This window comes from Archocentrus centrarchus, chromosome 17 (assembly GCF_007364275.1).
Source record: "Archocentrus centrarchus isolate MPI-CPG fArcCen1 chromosome 17, fArcCen1, whole genome shotgun sequence".
In the NCBI taxonomy this organism is placed as follows: Eukaryota; Metazoa; Chordata; class Actinopteri; order Cichliformes; family Cichlidae; genus Archocentrus; species Archocentrus centrarchus.
In genome coordinates this window covers 28,007,826-28,030,986 of record NC_044362.1, presented here as the reverse complement: position 1 = coordinate 28,030,986, position 23,161 = coordinate 28,007,826, and the positions used below count along the sequence as shown (strand labels likewise).

At 40.1% G+C, this 23,161-nt stretch overlaps 1 protein-coding gene across 1 annotated transcript in view; it reads left to right on the top strand.

Moving 5' to 3' along the window:
- Nucleotides 1–23,161, top strand: part of lig1 (ligase I, DNA, ATP-dependent) — a 60,889-nt gene that overhangs the window by 14,440 nt on the left and 23,288 nt on the right. Inside the window, 14 exon segments of the mRNA XM_030751782.1 lie at nucleotides 52–138; nucleotides 1,508–1,564; nucleotides 2,624–2,682; nucleotides 5,077–5,190; nucleotides 5,359–5,525; nucleotides 5,926–5,938; nucleotides 5,941–6,001; nucleotides 7,213–7,304; nucleotides 9,331–9,430; nucleotides 9,669–9,754; nucleotides 10,705–10,820; nucleotides 14,481–14,501; nucleotides 14,504–14,578; nucleotides 19,844–19,954. Coding sequence (XP_030607642.1) covers nucleotides 52–138; nucleotides 1,508–1,564; nucleotides 2,624–2,682; nucleotides 5,077–5,190; nucleotides 5,359–5,525; nucleotides 5,926–5,938; nucleotides 5,941–6,001; nucleotides 7,213–7,304; nucleotides 9,331–9,430; nucleotides 9,669–9,754; nucleotides 10,705–10,820; nucleotides 14,481–14,501; nucleotides 14,504–14,578; nucleotides 19,844–19,954 — 1,159 coding nt within the window.

The window sequence follows — 23,161 nt, the reverse complement described above, 5'->3', positions numbered from 1 at the left end:
AAATTTGCTCTTTTCATTTTTTTTAAATTATTTGTGTTATTGTTTTTTCAGTGAGGCAACCTCAGGACAAACGGACTACGATCCATCGAGGCCAAACTATCATCCTGTGGACCACGCTTGCTGGAAACAGGGCCAGAAGTAAGTCACCCATCCACTGAAGAAACAGGGACCCAAATATATGGAAGTAGTATTTGGATGTTTCCAGTCACTACTTCTATATACTGCTTTTGCCTGTTAAAATGTCTCCAAAAAAATATATTTTCTTCACATAAGCCTCTCCTTCCACCCACTAAATCCAGGCTCTTGGACATCAGACATTAAAATATAAAGGAAAAAAAAACACACAAGGAGGCGGGAGGCATGTGGGATGATCAACTTTCTTTGCATAAGGCAGAAATTATGAGAATTTTATGTGACGGATCATTGGGAAAAACAGCCGCTATTTTAACTAGGCAGCTGCCTTTTTTCCCCCTTTACTCAGAATTTTATTGTGGAGAAGAATGTAATCCTAAAGTAAATAAGAGAGGAAAAAAAAAAAATGGCAGCCTGCCTGTGTGCCTAGACTTATTTAAACAGGATGCCCTGAGATTGATTATCATGAATTATGCCAAACAGGGTAATAACAAAGCTTGGGAGTGCAGCGTGGACAGGAACTATAGCCGAACGTCAACCTGTCTTTTTCTCTGCTGATCATTTGCGTTTACTCCCCACTTCTGGCTGTCAAATAAAAGACAAAGCTAATCTACTCACTAAACAGGCGAGATTTGCGACGCAACGTTTTCGCTCAGCAGCGATTATAGTCATCACACTGTTGGTGGGTTTTTTTTTTTTTCCTTCTTCCCTCTGAGCCAAACTGAAGTGAACACCAGCTTGTTTGTTTTTCTGTGAACATCTGCGAGTTATTTATAAAAAAAAACAAAAAAAAAACTGAAGGAATGAAAACCTTCAGGCCAGGGAAGCGCTCTGACTTAGTAATGGATAATCACCGAGAAATCATTGAATTTTGCATCAAGGTCATGCTGTAAGCCATACTGCTTATATGCTAGATTTAGTCTCAGGTCGACTGCTGTACAGATTGTTTTAACCTGCTTTAAGCACCGCACAGGTGGAGGCTGCTGCGTCTTGAAGCTAAATATCAGCCTCTGAATTGGCTCGTGTTCTTTTCTGAAAGCGAATAAACATTTTGAATGTCAGTGCTTTTCATTCACGATTTGAAGCACACTAGGATATAGTTGAATATGATTTATATCAAGGTCTGATATGTTCAGAGTATATACAGTAAGATCTGAAGAGAAAATGATCTTTCTTTAAAAAACACACTTGTCTCAGTGTTTCAGTTTCACCTTTGCTCTCCTTGGTGTCATTTTCATGCAGTTTTTGATCAACTTGAATCAGAGCTTTTTCTGCTGTTGCACTAATTGCCAGCCGCTCTGAATGGCTGAGTCAGCTGTGAAAATCTGTCAGTGTTGACGCTTTGCCTGCTAACTATGTGTTCATCATTCTCCAGAGTGCCTTACTTGGCAGTGGCTCGCACTTTTGAGAGGATTGAAGAGGACTCTGGCAGGTAAGACCTCCATATGGGGGAAAATTTTCTTTTAAATCCCAGAATGAGTTAAACTTCATTAGGAAGAAAGTGATTGTGAGTCTTTCAAAGCACATACATGTACAACAGGGTTTCTTTTTGCCCCCCATAAAATTACCAGTCAGGTTTTCCTGCTGGGAATTTCTGGAACAAAATTAGAGAATTGCTTTCCAGTCAGGAAAAATGAGAAAATTTGAATAATTTACTGGTTTGAGCAGGGACCATGAAGATATTTTAAAGTGGGTCACCTTGTAGGATTGCTCAAATATATTTTAATGTGGACTGATTGTGCTCACTTCCAGCTGCATATTTTTTATTCTTTCACTAAAGTAGATTCACAGTTAAAATAATCCTGATGTGCTTTACGCTGGGCCTCAGTGAAGCCCCTCAGTTTATCCTGTCATATCAAGCATTTAGGGCCGCCCTCCATTTAAGCCAACTTTGTTCTGATTGGCTGTCCTTGTGAACAGAAGGTTTGAACAGAAGCGCTCACTGAGCATATCAAGAGCCAAGAGAAGAAAAAACTGTGTGAGCAGTTAGGCCCCTCAGAGGCAGTACTGTACGTACACTGACTCCATTATTTGAATCACTGGTCATGTTTAATATGAAAACTACTATTGTAACCCTATATATTTGACAGAAAATAAGGTAATGCATGATAGGTTCACTTTAACGTTGCCCACCTTAGTTTTATCTGTTGTTTTGGAAACCTGTCTGATGGAAAATGGCTAAAACAACAAGAAACTGCAATAATGTTTTCTTTAACGCAAGTGTCTTTCTGCCAGTTGAAAACACTTTTTTAATCTTTAAAGGATATTGAATGACAAATCTCCTGGCAATGACATATTATTATCTGAACCTGATGTATAGTGTTTCATAAATGAACACTTCATCTACCTCCTCAGCACCCCCCCCACCCCCATTTCCGATTAAAACCTCCAGACAAATTTCATTTCCTACCTACCAGTATTTACAGGATGGCCTTAAAATTCGTTTAACTCGTCTTCCCTGTCTAAAAGCAATCCTGTTGTCATTTCCTAGGCTGAGAAACATCGAGACACTGTCAAACCTGCTTCGCTCCGTGCTGCTGCTCTCCCCAGGTAAATGCTGTTTTATCTCTGCCATAATGCATGCTGATGTAGCTATACAGGCAGCTGGCTGCCAGCCGCTCTATCAAGGAGATGATGATGACGCCAGGTTGCACATAAAAGTGGGAGGACAAGTCGGCCGATGTGTGTATGAGCATGTGGGAATCTGATGGTGTTTTGTGTGTGTGTGTGTGTGTGTGTGTGTGTGTGTGTGTGTGTGTGTGTGTGTGTGTGTGTGTGTGTGTGTGTGTTGTTCTGCCTGTGTTTCATTGTGTTTATGATTGTCTGTGACAAGCCTAAGTTCACCCAGCAGCCAGGCTTTAGCAGTGCACTCATGCAGCAGTACTTTTGTATACAAATCTACAGTCATTAAATGGGCTAACATATCTCATTATTCTACTGTTCTGTTGACTGCTTTTGGTCATATAAAAACTATTTAAATAACTTAAAGATCATTAAAAAAGGCGTAAAGAACCAGGCGAATATTGTGACTTTAATACATTTTGCCTTTTCAGCTGACACCCGTCCACATATGTCCCCTAATTATGCTACAGTCACACCAGTGTAAACAGTTGCAGAATGTAGCCAAAATTATTTCGACCGTGGCAAATGGTTGGTTTGAAGCTCCAGAGTACGTCTGCAACCACTTACAGTCAATTGGTTTGTCAAGATTGCATGATAATAGTACAATTGACTGCTGTAAATAGGTGAAAATCACAAATCTTTTGCCATCGACATATTCAGAAATTCACATTAAACAGAAATTTACGTTAAATACTTACTTTCAGAGTCCAGCCACAAGCTCATATAAATCATTCAGAAATTCCTCCACAAATAGTGATGCTTTAAAAATGTAGGACTATAACCAGAATACAACCAGTTGGCAACCAGTTGGGCCAAGTCCCTTGAGTTGGGCTCGTCGGTGCAGACTGAAATCGATTGCAGTTTGTTGGCAATCTGTCTGCATTTAGAAGTTTGCAATTGCAGTGAGTCTTATGCAGTGGACTTACGTTGTTTGCAAACAGGTTGTCTCCGACCAGGCAAACACATTGCAATTAAAGTGCGACACACTCAACCTGTGGCAGGTTGATTGCTGTAACTACTTGCAATCAGTCTCCAACAACAAAAATACTTAATAATGTTGATATATAATTCTTAATAATAATTAATTCATCTTGTGGGATCAACAAGGTCTCCATCTATCTAGCTGTCTATTTGTTTTTTGTTTGTTTTTTGGCTAGGAATGAGCCTTTTTGGTTGCATACAGGAAAAGCGATGAGTCTACGTTACCTTCTTTAAGAGAAATCTGTGCACTTTCCTGTTATTACTGAACATTTGATAAGCAAGAAATTCTTGTATGCTGGAAAAACTGTTAAATGAGATTCAGTGCTCTCTCTCAGTGGTGTAGCCTGAAAGCATTTCTCTCTCTTCTCTCTCATCCATTATGTCTGTGTAGATCTGCATCTGCAGTATGTAGCTCTGCTGTTGTGTCTGCCCCAGAAAAGTAGGGTTACAGCTGGTGGAGAGCACTATATTAACCCCTTAAGCCCGAGGCTGCTGTTTGAAGCTTCTACCTCAATTTTATATTTTTCCTTGCCAAATTCAGTAGGAGCTGCAAAAGTATCCAAAAATTAATGACGTTGGGCTTTGTGGGCGAGAGACACATTTCAGAGAATTTTGAATTACAGTAAATCCCTTTTGCCTGTTGTCAGTCAACAGTGACTACAAAAACTCTTAATATTGACAGTTTTACTGCCACCTAATATACACTAAGTAAGAGCAAAAACCCCAAAAAACTATAAAACAGTGAGTTAGTGACACTGATGTTATTAAAAGTCTAAAAATTCACAGCTGCAACTACCAAATGTGATGCAACATAAATGAACCACAACAAAGTGTACATCCAGTTTAGTCATAGCAGAAGTTGGTGGTGACTACAGTGAATGTATCATGCTTGGCAACCCTTAAAAAATGGAAACCCTTAAAAAAAAAGCCTGCACCCAGAACAGGGGACTCTGGGGAAGACGAGACGAGGGCTGGTTGAAGCCAAAGCCGCCATAGTCAACAACTTTTTTGGCGGAAACCCCTCAGTGTTGTGTTGTCTGTCTGTTATGTGTTTGAATGTGACTTGCGAGTGCTTCTTTGCATGTCAGGAGTTTTCTGTGCCCACGTTTGTGCATTTGTTGGTGTCTCAGAGTGTGGTTGTGTATTTGAATCCCTGTTTGTGTGTCTGTCCGTGTGTCTGAGTTTGCGTGTCTGTATGTGGGTTTACTTTTGGCTTAAATGCTGTTTTTGTTGGTATCTGTTTTTGTGTGTGTGTGTGTGTGTGTGTGTGTGTGTGTGTGTGTGTGTGTGTGTGTGTTCCTGTTCTGAGTATACAAAGCCTTTGTGTGTTCTCTTTCCTAGATGACCTGCTCTGCTGTGTGTACCTGTGTTTGAACCAGCTCGGTCCCGCCTATCTAGGGATGGAGCTTGGTGTTGGCGAGACGGTGCTGATGAAAGCTGTTGCTCAGGCCACTGGTAATAGGCACACACACACACGCACACACACACACACACAAACATGTGGACGCACTCTGTTGCACCCAAACGCTTGTGCATTCCCAGCCTAACTGCTGATGCCACCCTTCTCTGAGGCTCATCAGCCAGCGAGGCGGCCGCTATTTACCGTCTCGCTCTTGTTTCCAGGGCGACAATTGGACAAAATCAAAGCAGAGGCACAGGAGAAAGGAGATTTGGGCCTAGTGGCCGAGAGCTCCCGTAGCAACCAGCGCATGATGTTTCAGCCGGCCAGTCTGACAGCAGGGGGCGTGTTCAGGAAATTGAAGGAAATTGCCAGCATGAGTGGGAACTCGGTGAGCCACAGAATAACGTTTTCATTAGAAGAGAGCAGTCTTGGGAAAATATTGTTTTCGCTCTATTTGCCTCTCAGTATTGAGGTCATGGAGGGGGGGGAGAGAAAGGAAATGTTAATGTGATTGTGTATTGAACGAGAAATTAATTGTTTATTTGTCTACTTCAGAGGGGCAAGGTTAATTTTCCACCATTTGAATAAGTTATTACCTGGTTTGACTCTCTTGTGCAGTTAGTTCCTTTTTCCATCCCTGGTTACTGCTGGGTCATTTTATTTTATTTTTATTTATTTTTTTCTGAATTGAACATGGAGTTTGTACTCGCTAGTGACCTCAGTCTTTTTGCATTCTGTCTCTTCTCGCTCTTCTTCTGTGAATCTCAATTTTCTCCTGCCTGCCTCAGGCCATGAATAAGAAATCGACATCATCAAAGGGCTCTTTGTGGCATGCCGCTTTTCAGAGGCCCGCTACATAGTCAGGTAAAATAAGACTCTCTCTCTCTCACACACATATACAGACAGGCTTGGCTTCACATGTGACCACAGGCGTACATGGGCATCTGCACATTTATAGACACAGAAATGCATTATAGTGACTTCGTGACTCCCCGTGTATGTTAGAAGTGTTTAGCCATGTATATAAAAGGTGGATGTAGTCTTGGAGTCTGAAAACGAAAGCAAAAGCAGAAATCTCTGACCTGCATTCTTTTTAATGGTGAAACCTATATGTCGCTCAATCACTAGATCTAAAGTAAAACAGACTATTAAACAGAGTGTGCTTAAGCGCGGCTGCTGGATTATGGCAAAAGCCATAAACACAATTAATCATAATCCAGATTTGTTGTTTTGGTCATTAGCTATAATCTCGATTATTTGACTCGATTATTCATAAAAAGTCATTTAATGTAAATGGAAAAACAAATAAATAAATTGCAGGAAAAAGAAGACCTGCAACCTCCATCTTGCAGCTTCTGCATGTGCAGACATGGGCAACAAGAGGCCCGGGGAGGGGGGTGGCGGTGGCAGTGGACTCGCACACATTGGAAGACCAGTGTGGTATCCACAGGGAAGTCAAAGGAGAGCTGGCAACCCACAGAGCTCTTAGCGATGTGCTGCCAAAAGCCGACAGGGTGAGAAACCCTTAGAGAGACCCTTAATGATCCTGCCACGGGTTCACCTACAGAAACATGTTACAACTTCTTCTTGATAGAGCTTGTTGACCAAAGGGTTTCTTTCAGTTATTGATCCAGCTGAACTAAACAGTGAGTTGTAATAGACTTGGCACAAGTCAAAATGAGGACTTTGTAGCAAAAATGAATGCAGAAAAAGTGATCCTCTTATCCTGAAAGCCAAAATTGCAATTGGCATTTTTGATTGATAGTTGGCAATAATTAAGTTTGCAGTACGCCTGGTTTTCTCAGTCAGATCCACCCCTAACTCAGAAAGTCGTGTTAGAAAAGAGAAAAAAAAAAAAAGACAGAAACGGGGGAAAAAACAAGAAGACCAAAATACTCAGATCAAGGCTTCAAAACGGGGCTTCACCAACCTATGGGTGGCGTCACAGTGTCTGCATCCATCTTTTATTTACAGTCCTTGCTTGCAGCTGTTGTCAGAGGTAGCTAGGTACAATAACTGATTTGAAACTGGGTCTCTCCTCCAACTGCTCTTGATCTTCTGGTTTTAATGGGCAGGTCTCTGGCTGGGAAACTGAGGATTGGTCTTGCTGAGCAAAGTGTTCTCTCTGCATTGAGCCAAGCTGTCTGCCTGACACCACCTGGACAAGGTAATTTTAAGGTTCATGTGTTTTTTTTTTTTTTTTTTGTTTGTTTTCAGGTTCATTAAAAAAAAACAGCAGACAGATTTCCATAAGTATATAAAAGTAGTTTTTGTTTGCTTAAATTATTCCCTCTGTCAGCACTGACTATTAAAAGATCCTTCCCTATTGAACTTACACAGCTGGAGTATAGTGCCACTCTTTTGTGTTACAGTTCCTTTCCCAAAACTTGAGAAATGGAGAGAAAGAAGATTAACAGTGAAAAGACTAAATTCTGGAATGATTTCACTTGATTTGTGAGAACCAACGGGTTTATTGTGTGTCACGCTGTGCAGGTTGGGTCTAATAGAATCCCAATCCACAGTCCTTGTCAGCTTGTTCAATATCAAGCTGGAAACTTTTCACATTGTGCAGCAAATGACTGGGGAGTTGTCGCACTATTACTAAATCGGAAAAGAATAAGATATGAGGTTTATAATGTCATCCCTCTGTGCCTTGCTTGCATTTTGAAAGCTTCAGGCATAGTTCATAATAAACTTCTCTGCACTGAAAAAAAAAAAAAAACCCCAAAACAAAACAAGACTCTAGATTAGGAGGTGGAGGAGGAGATTATGGATGGATCAAAGCAAAATCAAATTGGTAGATGTGTCTTAGGCTGTGATCAAGTACATATTTCCACCAACGTGTCGCTGGTGTTGAGCCATTTATTCTCCGGTGCCTTTCAAGAAGCAGCCAACATTTTGACAGATTTAAGACCGGTCGTTACGTAACATTATGCAGCAGAACTTAGGTGATTTTTTTTTTGCGGGAAGAAAATCATGGCGGACAGAATCTGCAAATCATGGACATGTTTATTGTGGAAGCCTCCCAAAGCCACTGACTTGCATGATTCCCTTTTAGTTTTGGGATGCAGCGCAAGGAAAAGTGTGAAAACTATTTAGATTTTGCACAGAAACCACAGTCAGCTCAGGCAACCTAAACTGGTGCAAAAATGGTGCTTAGTTCAGATTGCTGGAGTCTCATATATATACTTCAGATGAACATATATTTCATATATTTTCTAACAGGTTAAACTTGGCGTGCTTTAAATGGTTGAAATAATTAGGTTTCTGGTGGTATGATCCAATTAGTTTTTTGCAGAAGTTGAATCTAAATCCCAACTTGGAGGTGACAACGATGGAGAGGGAGGTGGAGTGTTAGATGAAGTAATGATATGTTTTATTTTTAGATTAGTCATTAAATCAGCGTTAAAATATTCTTTGCATGAATTAGAACCGTCGCAGATCAAATTCCCATAATTTAATGCATGAAAAGACAGTAAACATCATCTATAGATGGAAACAGGATTCCGGTGAAATGCAATTTGACATATTTAACGCATTTTCTGACCAATCTGTTTGCTAAATTAATCTCTTTAAGAAGAAACTTTTGACTGCCTCGCTTTACCACCTGCTTTCAGCACTGATCCAACCTGCTCTTACCAACACCAGACTTATTAAAATGTGTTGCTTAGTCACGACTGGAGGTGTGCTTTAATAAGAGTCAATTAGACCAGAGGCTCATAGGGGAAATTTGCATTGATCTGTGGCCTGGTCTGGAAATGTTTTTCTTAACATTTTTATTTATTTAGCTATTATTTAATCAGGCAGGTCAACTCAGATCAAATTATTTGTTGAACTGAAGAGGATCGTGGCAATGAATAATTTAACTTGATAAATTTTTATTCAGTCGCAGTTTAAATGTATCATAATTATTAATGTTAAAGTGGTAAACAAAATAATTAATTTCGACTTCAGGGGAATTAAATCCAGTCTTCGCTGTTCATTGTTGGGCAAAAAAAAAAAAATAAAACACACCACACACACACACTGTAGTGCAGCAATACACAAGTAATTTCTGTAAGTCTTGTATATTTCCTGGCCTTTGAAGTGCTTCTGAACTCTCATCCAACAAATGTTAGGTCATACAAATGTTCAAACACTTGCACAGATCTGTTTGAAATGCATTTTTCTCTCCCCCCCCTCCTTCCTTATAGGTTTTCCTCCCGCTGTGATCGACGCAGGGAAGGGGATGAGTGCTGAGAGCAGGCGGGCGTGGATTGAAGAAAAGAGTCTCATTCTCAAACAGACTTACTGGTAACTGAAGCCTCAACAAACACCCTTGTTTCAATTTGCACTCTCTCCTCCGCACCACCACAATGCCTCATTGCCCCCCTTAAGTCCCATCCCTCATTCTCCCTCACTTTCCTTTTTGAAGATATTGATTTTTTTCTTCTTCTTCTTCTTCTTCTTTTTTTATGGTTTGGTTTTTGGTTTTCTTTCCCAACACCCCGTCTCGTGTCTAACTCGCTGCCCTGCTCTCTTTCCCATCCAGCGAGATGCCCAATTACAACGTCCTGATCCCTGTTTTGCTAAAAGAGGGCATTGACCAGCTGCCCAATCACTGCAAGCTCACTCCAGGTAAGCAACCAGTCACGAGGCAGAAAGGTTCTAAGATCCAAAGCTGTGATTGGTGTTTGTTTATTGATCCATTCAGTGGAGGTGAGTCAGTTATTTTAGTTGAGTCGTTTATCACAGAAAGATAGAAGATAGCACTAAACTAAGGATTAGCTCCCAATTATACTCTTGTCAGGCTTTTTGTGATAAGGAGCCTTGGCACCGAGGTAGGAAATTAATACCAGCCATCTGAATGATACTAAATTGGGAAACTAAATTGGCCGTTGTTGGTCAGTTAGCCCAATCTAGCAGCGATTTTGGCAGGTAAATAGTTGTTTCTTCTGGGGGCTGTTTGGTTCTGAAATGTGAGATAGTTAAAGGAGCTGGTGAGTGTTTGCTTAACGCTGGCCAATTTGGACAAAATGTTACAGTCCTTTCATTTTGGGCTTCTTGCTCTGTAAGCTGCAATTAAAGGAATTTGTTGGGTATATTTCATTATATCATCCTATGTCTGCTGCTTTTGAAGCTTAACTTAGCAGCGCAGCCCAGGGGGCTGTGAGTCAGAGAACGTTAATATTGAGGCCAAATGAGAGTACAAACAAACTAATTTTGACTGTGGTTTTTGTCACAGAAACAGTTGTGGGTGTGATGCTGATGTGTCATGTGGGAATGTGTCATTAGCTTCAACATTTTTTTGTTATTAATATTTTTATTTTAGTTATTTATTTATTTTGCAAATGGATACAAGATTCTTGTAACCTGAAGCCGTGTTAGCACTAGCCCTCCTAGCGCTAGACTTTCTCTCCACAAAAACCAGAAAAAAATGGCGAATGAAAGGAAACTTCTCCTGGGCTAAATCGCAAATTACTTTCTATTTATAATTCATGAAAAATGCATGACTTTTGGTGTCTGGCTGTTTTTAGCCATTTAGTTCTCCCGCCATTCACCCTTTTTTTTTGTTTTTCTTCTTCCAGGTGTACCGCTGAGACCCATGTTGGCTCACCCGACTAAGGGTGTTGGCGAGGTGATGAAGAAGTTTGACGAGGCAGCGTTCACCTGCGAGTACAAATACGACGGAGAGCGCGCACAGGTGTGTGTGCTTGTGCGCAAAGATGGCAAAGTGACAGATGCAACTTTTTGTTTTTCTTGCATTTGGCACCAGGACATATGCCTGGCTGATTTTGCATGCATATACCTTTCGGCTGTGTCTTTTGAGTATGAGGTATTGCTGTTTCTGTGGCTCTCACTGCCTGTTCACACTTGACAGTGTGTATATGTGTGCCTGCGCCTATTCTTTTAAGATAACAGTAGTGCTGCTTTTAACCCTGGGCCTGTGGGCAGAGCAGGCTTACTTTTGCCACTGTGGGCTAGGGGTAGGAGGAGGAAGGAGGGGGTGGAAGGGAGATGAAGAGACACAAAGCAAGAGGGTGGAGACAGAGAAGACGAGAGACATCTGAGAAAAAGGGTCCAAACACAACAGGAGAAAGGAGAGGGAAATTTCGAGGGAGACGTAAAAAGACGCAGCAAGAGAGAGATTGTAATGTAAACCCCTCCAGCTGTATTGTTAATTTGGACAGTCATGCCAATAAAGTGCCTTTTGAACTGAGTTGAATTGAGAAGAAGAGCTGAAGAGCAGCAGAGAAACAAAACAGAGGAACGGATGAAGGGAGGGAGGCGAGCGAGCGAGCCCTATGACGTCCTCCTCTTCTCGCTCTCTCTCTCGGCTCACTGCAGTGGACTTTACCTTAAAATGGCCAGCAGGGGGACTCATGATACACTACTAAGTTCAACATGTGTCTGTGTGTGTGTGTGCATGTGCATGCGTGTGTGTATGCAAATGTGTTCAGATATTGCAGTCAACAGAAAGTCAGTGTTTCCCCGTGTATGACAGCTTAAAAAAAAGAGAGAGACTGTAAATGGGCAAAATAATTAGATGTCCCTGGCTGAAGGTTAAAAAAATACAGACTAAAGCAGCATATCTTAGGTAGTTAACTTTAAAAAATGGGGATTGAAATTGAAATTTAGTATGTTTTGCCACTGTAAAATGTAATCGTCAGCTACACGTCGTGTTGAGAAAAGAAGAGAAGTCATGAAAGGCACAAAAGGCTAAAGTCAAAAACAGGACAGTTGTCCTAATGTTCACACTTTTGAGTATTAACAAGGAAAATTTTCAATAGCTTTTGAAACATTAGTTTATTGAACTTTCAGCAGTAAATGTATCTAATGCCCATTTCACAATTGGCCACAAAGCGGTTTGTAGTCCTTACACACACTGTACTCAGTATGCGGTGTGTGTTGTATTTACCAGAAAAGCTAATTACAATATGAAGAAAGTGACTATGTGTGGATAGCTTAGAACGTATGATAATTTGAACCTGTGACCTACGCCACACATCCTCCCACATACATCTGAAAAGAACAGACTGCACCCTGCACACAGCAGAAACTCAAGGAGAACACTGGGCATGAGGCAGAGAGATGGTCCCAAGGCTGACACATGAATATCGTCACCCTCTTTAATAATGGCCTTGTCATTGAACCAAACACTGAAGATATAATTTTAGGCAAAAATAAAACTTTTGTTAAAAAAATAAGTTCATTATCAGAGCAAGTTTCCAGCAGAAATTCCAGACCGTTGGTGGTTTATTTACCTTGGGAAGTCGGATGTCAAACCTGGGAGTGACATCACACCCGAACTGACGGGTTCAAGTAGTACCAGTTGGAGAAATGAGCAATGTTTTGCTCCCTAGGAAGGTGGAGCCATTCAGCCATCCTTAGCATATCTAAGAGTACAACGCAAAGCTTTTTTCTTTTTTTTTTGGCGAGCGAGCATTCATGGATACAGCATGGTCAGTGTTCTATGTGCAGCTTATTTAGTGACAAATATACAACAGTAAGTACAGATTAAATGTTCTACCGTTTACTTACCATTTATGCAGACTATTGCCACCTCAAGGCCAGCTTTAGCCAGCACTCCATCTTCTAACTGGGGAGGCACGATTTTATGACTTTGTACTTCAAAATGGAAAGAACATTAGTTTCTTAAAGGGTAACTATTATGCTTTCCTTTTTTTTTTTTTTTTTTTTTTTTTTTTTTTTTTTACCTAAACATAACATGGCAAATTTTCAAATAGCGAGCTCATTGTATGCACAAGCAATCCCCTGTGTGCCTAAAGCTTAGGCTTCAGACTCGTCTAAATGTTGTTTCACAGAGTTGAGTCTTCTTTGGCTTTGTATGATGTTAGTGGATATCCTTATATCTTATGTCAGGTACACAGCTATGAGTACAGGAGCTCCAGAAGACAGCTGAGTTAAAGGGAGAGGAGCTAAAGTGGCTTGTTTCATACAGCAGATTAACTGCACCTAAACAAAAGAAAAGATAAATGAAGATTATCTTGAACTGTGAATCAAGCAAAGCTCTTCTTTGTAGAGTCCTAGAATATAAATATGAAGCTGGAAACGAATATATTTCCCCTTTAAATTTATGCATTTCTTCTTTTCTTTGTTTTACATGAAATTTTATATTAAACTAGACTGCCTTGCCTGAGCGAGCAGAGGAGCAGCTGCTAACTTTTGTTTTTGCACAGCAGAGAGCTGCAGGTAACCTGCATTTGGATATGAACTAAGAGCCTAATAGACAATCATGTAGTTATGCATTTAAATTACATTAAATACAAAACACAAGCCATTATGCTGCATATGTAGACAGCTGGATTGATTATACTAAGGTGCTTATCTGTTCTATGAGATGGACTGCTGAAATACATTATGTGTCAGCGTCGCTTTTTGTGATTTTCTGCCATTTACTTGCTCACTTGGACATTCTGGTGGCCTGACAGTAATCCATTATCTAGAAAATAATTGGTAGAGTAATTGTTTTTGTAGCCTCAGTATAATGATCACCCACACACACTAGAGTGACCATTAATGTTTTCAGCTATATGTTCCTTCAGAATACATGTTTACGTACAGAATGTTGTTAGTCTGAACCGATTACCGCTATAGATCATGAGAAAATTGGGGCTAATTGGCCAGGGATCCATCTTGTCTGCATATTATTGCTGATGTATATATCTTTTGAATATGACCATATGATCTCATAATCTGACAGCGTGGGTAGTTCCTGTCTCACTCCCGAGACTTATTTCTTCGTCGTCTGTAAAGCTCCTACTGAATTGGGGGGGGGGGGGGGGGGGGGGGGGGGGGGGGGGGGGGGGGGGGGGGGGGGGGGGGGGGGGGGGGGGGGTGGGGGGGCATTTAAATATGCAGCAATATCAACTAAATCTTGGGAACTGGTCTTGCTAAATGAATTGAAGGTAATTTTTAATAATTGGACTCAATGCGTGTCTGTCTTTGTCTATGTAGTGAGCTGCTGCCAGAACACTTTCGGACTGATGTTTTTCTTTAAATATCCGATTTTAGCACACAAGTTATGATTTTATAATTGCAGAGTGTTTTGTCCTATCTGACACAACAGCCATCTTAATGTTATCTTGGTGTAATGTGAGCTGGTAATGAATTCCACCTACACATTTATGCTCTGTGGTTAGTCGTTAATACAATAGCTGCTGTTCTTCCTCATTGAGGTACACAAATTCTTTACAAGTCATTCTATCTGCTCATAACATCCCAGATTTTTTTTGTAATTTTACACATTTTAACCAACACATAAATCATGCTGTTTTGTGTTTATCTATTGTATTGTGCCTTATTTTATTATTTATTTTTATTTGGCTTTCCTCTACTACAGATTCACATTTTGGAGAGTGGAGAGAAGTTCGAATATTCAGCCGCAACCAGGAAGACAACACCAGCAAATACCCAGATATCATCTCCCGCATTCCCAAGGTAAAACACTCAGACGCTGCAGCTCAGCCCTTTGGGAGAGAGGAGAGTGTGATTGTCAAATGAGGCCTTTTACAGCGTAGCGGATAACAGCTGAACACATTTATCCTGCTCGCTGCCTCGTCACTTTGGTGCTTCTTCTTGCCTATCTCTCATCTGTCTCTTTTCCATGTGCATACTTCTCTCTGCCTCAGACTCTCAGTTTTAACCCCCCCTTATTCAAAGTTTATCTGTTCCTTCCTGTCCTGACCTCTTCCTGCAGTCACTAAGAGCTGCTGCTGGCCGTTAGAATTCTTTCCTTCTTTTTTTTTTGATTTACTGAGTCATCCACTCAGGATGGGAATTTTAACCATCTTGTCATTTCTCTAATAGATGTCAAAAACACAAGTTGTTGCAGTTTTACCTTTAAATTGCAGCCGTGGGAAGGCTTGCCAAATTAGCGAGGATCTGCTTGCGTGGGGCGAGAGGAAAAAGAGCACCACTACCTGAAACTTTGGCAGTTGGCCTGAGGTTATCTGACTGTGCTCACTGCTTCAGTGCCTGCTGAGTGTGTTTTTCTGCTTGTAGTAAGGAACTGCAGTCAGGTACCAAATGAATCTACATCAGTTTGCACTCTGCTTTCATTTATTTGTTTTCAAGCCTTTTGTTGGATGCACAGACATTATTAAAACGTCATTGACATTAAATAAATTCCCATCTGGTCTGTGCTAATTAGAGCAGATTATTGAGTCAGATGAATTCTTCAGAATAGACGTGTAATACTTCTAATGGGTTCCTGTGCTAGAATTTATTAAGACATTATTAATAACTAGAGCTTGTTAGAGGAAACAGGTGGTGTTTCTCAAAACAAATTTAGGGAAAAAAAAAAAAAAAAAGCAACACACCAGCGGTGTGCAACCAAGCGGAAGGATCACATCATGTCATTATTTGGTGTATGATTTTAGTTTATTGTAAAGTGCATGGAGTTTTTTGCAGGTCAAACTTAACCTTGGTGGAGTTCACACTTTGTCTGATCATATTGCAAAGTATTTTGTGGTGTCAAGGTTGACATTAATTAAATCCTGGATGTATTGTGTTAACTTCAGGGTGAGAAAGAGGAGATGCAGACCTGAAGGTTGCAGTTGCAGGTCAAACATGCAGGCTAATTTTCCACTGTACGGACTCACGGCGGTTCACAGAGGTCATCGCCCAACCAGACGTCAGTACAGCCAGCCGTTAATTGTTCCAACCTGTGAACATGTCATCAGGGAAAAACCCCCCCAAATCTAATCAGTGTCTTGTGTTAACTGATTGGCTCTTTGTGAGGCTCTGTTTTGTTTTTAAATCCCTCCCTGAGTTCATCTCTCAGCACTTGTGAAGCTTCTAACTAAATCTGTGCTGCTTGAGTTTAGTGTCACTTGTATATTTAAGTATCTAAAAGGGGATAACTATAAGATTTTATTGATAACACTATATACAACAGTAGATAAGCTAATTTGAGTGACTGGGTTGGACCATCGCCAGTGTGTTTGATCTCTTTATGCTTTTGAGAGCATTTTTAAGTGTTTATCTGGCTAATAATTTGACTTGTTTTGTAGTACACAACATATGACTGAGAAGTTTATGCTTCATGAGTAAAATTATTTTATTAGTCTGTTACTTGGCAGTAACTAGCAGAATTGGCTGCGTTGCATTGGTACAGTTCATGGTGAAAGTTTGCTAACCTAGCTCGCTAATGTTAGCTCATAGCTTGACGCTTTCCCATCCAGAGCAAGTACGCAACTTCCAGAAAGAACCAAAAACCAATGGCTGATGTCACAGTGACTGCCCCACACAGTCTGTGGTGTGAATACAGTGTAGGGAAAAAAAAAAGCTGGCATGTGACACCGGTGTGCAGTCCACTTCCACGAGTTTGACATCATTGTTTTGTGTTGTACAACTATAAAACAAAAAACATGCAAAACGTAGGTTAAAATGTAAAAACAAGCTTGGAGGCATACAGTATGTTTTTGATGAATTGGGCAGTTGGGAACAAGTTTCTCAGTTCTCGATTCCCACCTCAACAATACCTCGTTTTCCACCCAGCTGTGGCAGCAGCCAGTTTCTGCCTCGGTGCCTTTTGATAACCAATCCACCAGTCAGCAGGGTCGAGAAGCAGTTAGTAGGCAGTGTTGCCACCAAGGTGAGGTAATTTCTGTAGAAAGAAAGTCATGTTGGGAAGAATCTGTGGCTGCATCTGCCAAGAGTTGATAATTGGTTTGTGGTAACTGTGCTTCTACCCTCCTGACAGTGGTGTTATAACTTCAGGCCCAGCAGTATTGTGGTGCCAAAAGGTGGCACCAGCACCAGCATTTTTTGGTGGAAATGTGTATAAATAGTTTAAAACACTTGTTTTTTTTAAATTATTTACTTATATGTCCACCTACTTTATATGAACTTGTTTTCTAAAACTGTTATATATCCTGCTGATATTCAGGTCTCTCTAACGTGGGGAAACCCTCATGTCTTGTGGGGTTAGTAAGTCTTTGGTGATTAACTTTATCACCATTCAACGGTTCAAAGCTGTCTCGCTCTTCATTCATTCCCTTATATCTCCTTACTGTCAGCTTTCTAGAAGTGCCCTTTCACTGCAGACAGTTTGACTCATCATAGCAGGAAATGCTTAGGTGGAACTCCAAACCTTAACAGCTGCGACTGGTCCATTAAGTAGCCGAGGAAGCCTTCCCAGTCGGTGTACGGTAACAAACCAGGATCAGCTCAGCTAAGGGCATCAAACCGTCATTAATGTTATTGATTGTAGCTGTGGTTTTCCTGTTTTGACACGTTATAATGTCAGCTATGAAAAAGGTCTATAAAGGCTTTAATGATGCTAAAAGAAAATCCAGCAGAATTATTGTGAAGGAGCTTTAGAGAATGAATTTCCAAATTGGATTCATTGTGTTGTTAAAGATCAGATTTAAAATGTTGGAGATGCTCACACTGCAGTTAGATGAACTAGCACACCTCTGCCACGGGGGGAAAAGAATCTCTTCCTTCATCCTGCTGTCCAGCAGCTTTTTGCTAGCATGACTCAAATGATTGCTCATATCTCACCTCAGTCAATCTAACCTCTGTATCCCGTCTTCTCTCATAACATCTGTACTTTAACTTTTCCCTCAAACTAACTTTCATCTTTCTGATATTTTCCTCCTCTTTTTTTTTAATAACTATAAAAGCTACACGGATCTTTGTCTCTCACTCTCACCTTATTGCTCTCTCCGTCCACTTCCTCTTGTCTCCTTGTCTAATCATTTCCTGCCTTTCTTCTTCATTATGTCTTGATGATACTTGTTCAGTTCTTCACTATCCCTGGCTCTCTTTTCACCTCTCTTTCTCCACTCTTGTCTCATTCAGCCTCTCTTCCTCTTATCTTTTTTTAAGCTTTGATACTACCTGTCTGCAATTTCACCTTTCTGGTCTTCCTCTCTGCCACTTATACCCTTCTCCTCTCACTCCCTCTACACTTCTTACATATTTGCTCTCGCTTTCTCTTCATTGCCTGTCGACGGTCTTGACTGGTGCCTTCTCTCACCTCCTTTCTTTTTTGTTTTTGACTTTGGTTCCTTCTCATCCCCGTCTCCCCCTTCTCACCATTTCCTCCGGTACTCCTCTGCCTTCGCCTTGTTCTCTTTGCACTCCCCTTGCCAGCATTTCTTGAATTATTTGCAGACTTTTCTGCTTTGCCATCTCTCACCTTTCTTTCTCGACATTATTGCCTCCTAAAATTGTAAGAAGAAACAGACACGCTGTCAGATTTTGGCATCTTTGCTTGATTATTTGCATCACTCGTGATAGTATAAGTGATGGCATCCACTTTCTTTCTTTTGAAATAATTTTCTTTTTATCGGTTTATGCAATTTATAGTTCATAATTTTAAGATGTTGAATTTACTTGTGCTTTAAAAATGGCCCGTGTCGCTTGGTTATGTGAAGTTTGTGTCTCAGAAATTGATTACTGATCATTAATGTGGCAGACAGCTGATTAAAGAAAATGCTTAAATAATAATTTACGCTCCCTATTCCAACATTATGTTTTCATGGCAGCGTGTCTTGTGTGTGTCAGCACGTTTGGTGAATACAATGACTGAGTGAAACTTCACGCTAACCCAGGTTGCCTGCATGAACGAGGTGGTTTGATTAGATTTTACAGCACCTTGCTGCATTATTTTGCATTTTAATAAGGGGAAAACCAATTTTCCTCAAGCTACCACAGAGCCTTAATGTTTCAAATGATGAATTAATATTAATACATTAATATTAATGCAGATGCATTAATTAGTAATTAATGCATCACTTAGCCTAATGACCTTATGAGGAGAACTGATTGTGTTTGATATCTTAGACTGTTTGCAAACAAGCTGTTATCTCTAAATTGTCTCTTACTCTTAACTTTGATTAGGTGTCTATTAGTTGATTACCTTTTAGATTTCACTTGCTAATAAGCTCCCAGTCTGATTCAGATTATAAATTTAGACATTTAGAAATCCTGCAGGTCCCCATATTGACCAGGAAGTAAGGGATTAAAGCCTCACACACACGATTTGGTGGCTCAGCTAATTAGCCACCGCTCCGTTTGCTCGGTTTGATCTTGGGATTCTGTGATGGTCAATATAATCTGCCCATGAGCTAGACGGTTTATCCGCAGCTTAAGCCCTATCCGTGTCTTCCTGCAAAGGGAAATAACTATCAGCTGCCAAAGCCTTTAGTTAATGCAGAAATGATAAACAACAAACAAACTGCAAAATGTTTCTGGTGAAGCTTCTGGCCAGATGTGGGTATCCAACCAAAAGAGGGGGTGCGCTGAACAGTTTGGAAACTGGTTAAAAAGAAGATGCTTCGGTTACTAGACATGACCGCCTAAGAGTAGCAATAAATGTAGGGCAGAAAAATGTTAATATGCTGACTTCCAAAGCATTTGGCAACCAGTTGAGGGCAGCTGCGGGTCCTGAAACGACCTGAGCATGCCTTCAGTATGATTGCCTGCGTTCATGCCTTTTAAAAGCTCCAAGTTGAGTCTCGTACTCTGTTTGAATCTCTGAGTTTGTTGGATTTACTTCAATGAGACTTTATATCTTCTGACAATCTTCTGTTTGCTGCAGCAGATGTTACCTATATGCAGTCGGGCTTTTTTGTATTTTCAGCATCTATAAAAGCCCTCCTCATCTTTCTCATCTCACTGTTGAGTGCAATCTTTTATCTGTTTGTTTATTTCTTTTTCCTTCTTGGTTTGTTGTCATCATTTTTCACACAGGTGAAGAAGGAGTCTGTTGTATCCTGTGTCCTGGACTCTGAAGCGGTGGCCTGGGATCGTGAGAAGAAACAGATCCAGCCCTTCCAGGTCCTCACCACCCGTAAGAGAAAGGTATGGACACAGAGGAAAGGGAAATAAAATGGCTGTGGAGTCATAAAGGCAGAGGGTAGGAGATAATGAGAAGAGAAAGGAGGAGGAGTGAAAAGGTTGAAGAGAGAAAACAAGACAGAGATAAAGACTTGAAGGTAGAGTAGAGCGAGATAATAGTGTGAAATGATCCGGCAGACTGAGGGTGATGGACAGAGAAAAAGCAGACAGAACGAGGGGGAGACTGATAAGTAGGAGAAGGAAGAGTCAAATGGATCGAGAAGGGTGGTGGTGGTGGTCGAGATTGCAAATGTCAGCAAGGTGTTTATTTAGTTTTGATCAGACTAACGGCCTCTTTCCACTACACCAATCACATTAGAGTGAAACTGCTCTCTTTACTTTCTCTTTGTATGCATGATGACATCCTTGCAAATTAGGAAAAGAGAAATGAGGAGGAAAATATAGAGGACATGGTGATGAAAATTGCTGAAAATGATTATCTTGATGACTTTTTTTTGATACTGTTACTGCCACTATGAAAGTATGATTATTTGTAATGATGGTTTGATGCACATACTGATTGTATTGCCCTTCTGGCATTTCGTAACATCTCAACTGCTTCAATACCACAAGCACGCTTCCTGAAATGAAATATTTCTGCTGAGGAGATGAAACCCAATATGCACTAATTAAACATTATTAATGAGTGGAGAGGAAAGTAATGAGGGTGTGAAAAAGAGAATTAAGGAGAGAAATCCTTCAGGTTTAGGGATTGCAGAGGGTTGTGGGTATTTTTTTTTTTTTTTTTTTTTTTTTGTAGATGTTTAATTCTTCTGTCCAGTCCTCATTAAATCACTCAGAGGGTTTTAAAATTATGAATATTTAGAGAACTGCACCTGCTTAGAATAATAGTCTCAGAATAATTCAAGTGAGGATTTATGCACCACTAAATAAAAACAAGTCACATGATAAAATTGGTTAAGTTTGTTTCAAGCCAGTAAAGAAACCCAAGGACTTAGCTGAAGTTTGCTTGCTAATACATTTTGCATGTATAATATACATTGGAATAGATATGCCTTAACTTATTGATTAAAAAGCTAACTGGTGATGATCAATAGGTAAACTGAGATTATAAAATCATATAAAAGTTAGGTCACACAGAAATAAGACATCTACCTTTGTTCATAAGTTTGGTGTAGTTTTCAAACTCTTGTTTTTCTTTTTCTTTTTCTTTAAAGAAAACAGTGCATGTTTTCATTTAATATCAGGGCATTTATGGGTCTTTAAATAGTTTTAAAAGGTCCTAAAAACATAGTTACTAATTAAAGGCATTCAAAATGATAAAGTTATCATTGTTTCAGTAAGCACATCCAGCAAAAAAAAAAAAATCTGCCAAATCAAACATGCAGAGCTACCCGCTGTAGCTACTCCTTATGAATATGGGAGCAATCTTTTTATTTTACACACCACATGAACTGCCTTGGTCGCTGTCTGACAATGTCTGAGGTTGCTTGAGGTCACAGTGTTTCCATACTACAATACTAAGTAGTATTTAGTATTAAATAGACTGTCGTTATGGTTATGTACAAAGATTTCAGACATACAGTCTCGACTAAGGTGTCGAGACCTTTGTTCATAAGTTTAAGTGTAAAATAACTAAATTAAAAAATTTAAATTAAACTAAATTAACTAAATTAAAACACTACTGAATAATTACCTAAAGATGTCAATGAAGCCGTGAAGTGTTTCTTCATTAGCGTCTTAGAGTTAGCTGCCGGTCCTTCAGTGAATTTGGTTTCCAGGCTATCAGATATGATACACTCTTCAGCTTTTAGATATAGTTTGTGTTTGACCAGATGTTCCCTCAGTTTCAAAAGTCAGCTTTTGCATTTTGTGCTACCAGTGCTGCAAAGAGCGTCGTCCGTGTCGAGTTTTGAAGCGTAACCGCAGGTGAGACTGCTTTCAGCTTGCTGTGACGACCAGTGCCCTGCATGTTGTTCTTCAACACATCACATGCATAATGTCACATGGTCCTGCTGTCTTTCCTCTTCTAACCCACGTGTGCTCTAGTACCAGAGTTTTGAATTTTGATTTATTTGTGAATTGGTACTCAGTAACATTAACATAGGTACCCTAAAAAGTACCAGTAAAAGTACACTCTGACTTTCACAATAAATTCATCCAAAATGTTATAAATGTCAATTTATGATTAATGGAATAAATAAACGTTTTATTTTAGTTGTCAGCAGCCATCACTGGTGTCCCAATGGCACTTTTTTTTTTTTTTAATTAATGAAAGTTTATCATATTAAAAGGCTGACTGATCATTAGAGAAACTTTTTTTTTTTTTAAGCAATTTGTTTGGATAGTTGAAGTTGGTAGTTGTCTGGTGCATCAACCTTTGTGGGTTCAAATATTGTCCAAAAAAATTGATGTTTTTATGAAACTGGTCAGTTTTTTGGCAGATTAAAAAAACAAAAAACATTGAAGATTTCATGTTGCCGTGTGCACTACTCCCTTCACAAACTAGCAGAATCTAACCAGAACAGGAGAACTGGGGGACCACGGTGCACAACTGAGGAAGAGCATCTAGTCTGAGAAACAGACACCTCACAGTTCCTCAACTGGCAGATTCATTAAATGGTACCCATCTGAGTCAGACTGTGCCGCATTGCACTTCTTGGCATGTCACTACCATTGCAGAAAACTGGGATGGTTTGAAATCAGGAGTAAGAATGTGTGTTGCTGCGATTGCATGCACACAAACACTCCTGAAATCTCCTTCTGAAAGCATTGCTTTGTAGTGTTACTAGTGGTCAAAAACTCTGCAGGGGTACCTGTTTAAATTTTAATGTTGCAACCTGATTTCATGCATCGCTTAGTTCGAAGCAAGTTATTATCTAATAAAGAAGGTTTTCACAGAGTAATAGATTTATAAAACGCTGGTGGAGCCTTATCCCCGGAATTCAACATTTCTTGGGTTTTAGTAGAAAAGTTGTGGAATTTTACATCAGGGCTGTGGTGGAAACCCAGTAATAAGGCCGAGTCGGGAGTGTAGAAACCAGCAGGAGTAAACAAGGAGTGGAATAAACAGGATGAAGTTCAAGAAAGGTGAGAGTAGGAGAAGGAGAAGCAGAAGAGGTGAGTGAAGTGAGCTGAGGAGCAGGAAGTAATAGGCTGAGAGAGGGGGAACACAACAGGGAGGTGTGAGGCTGTTAAGAGGTAGAGGGA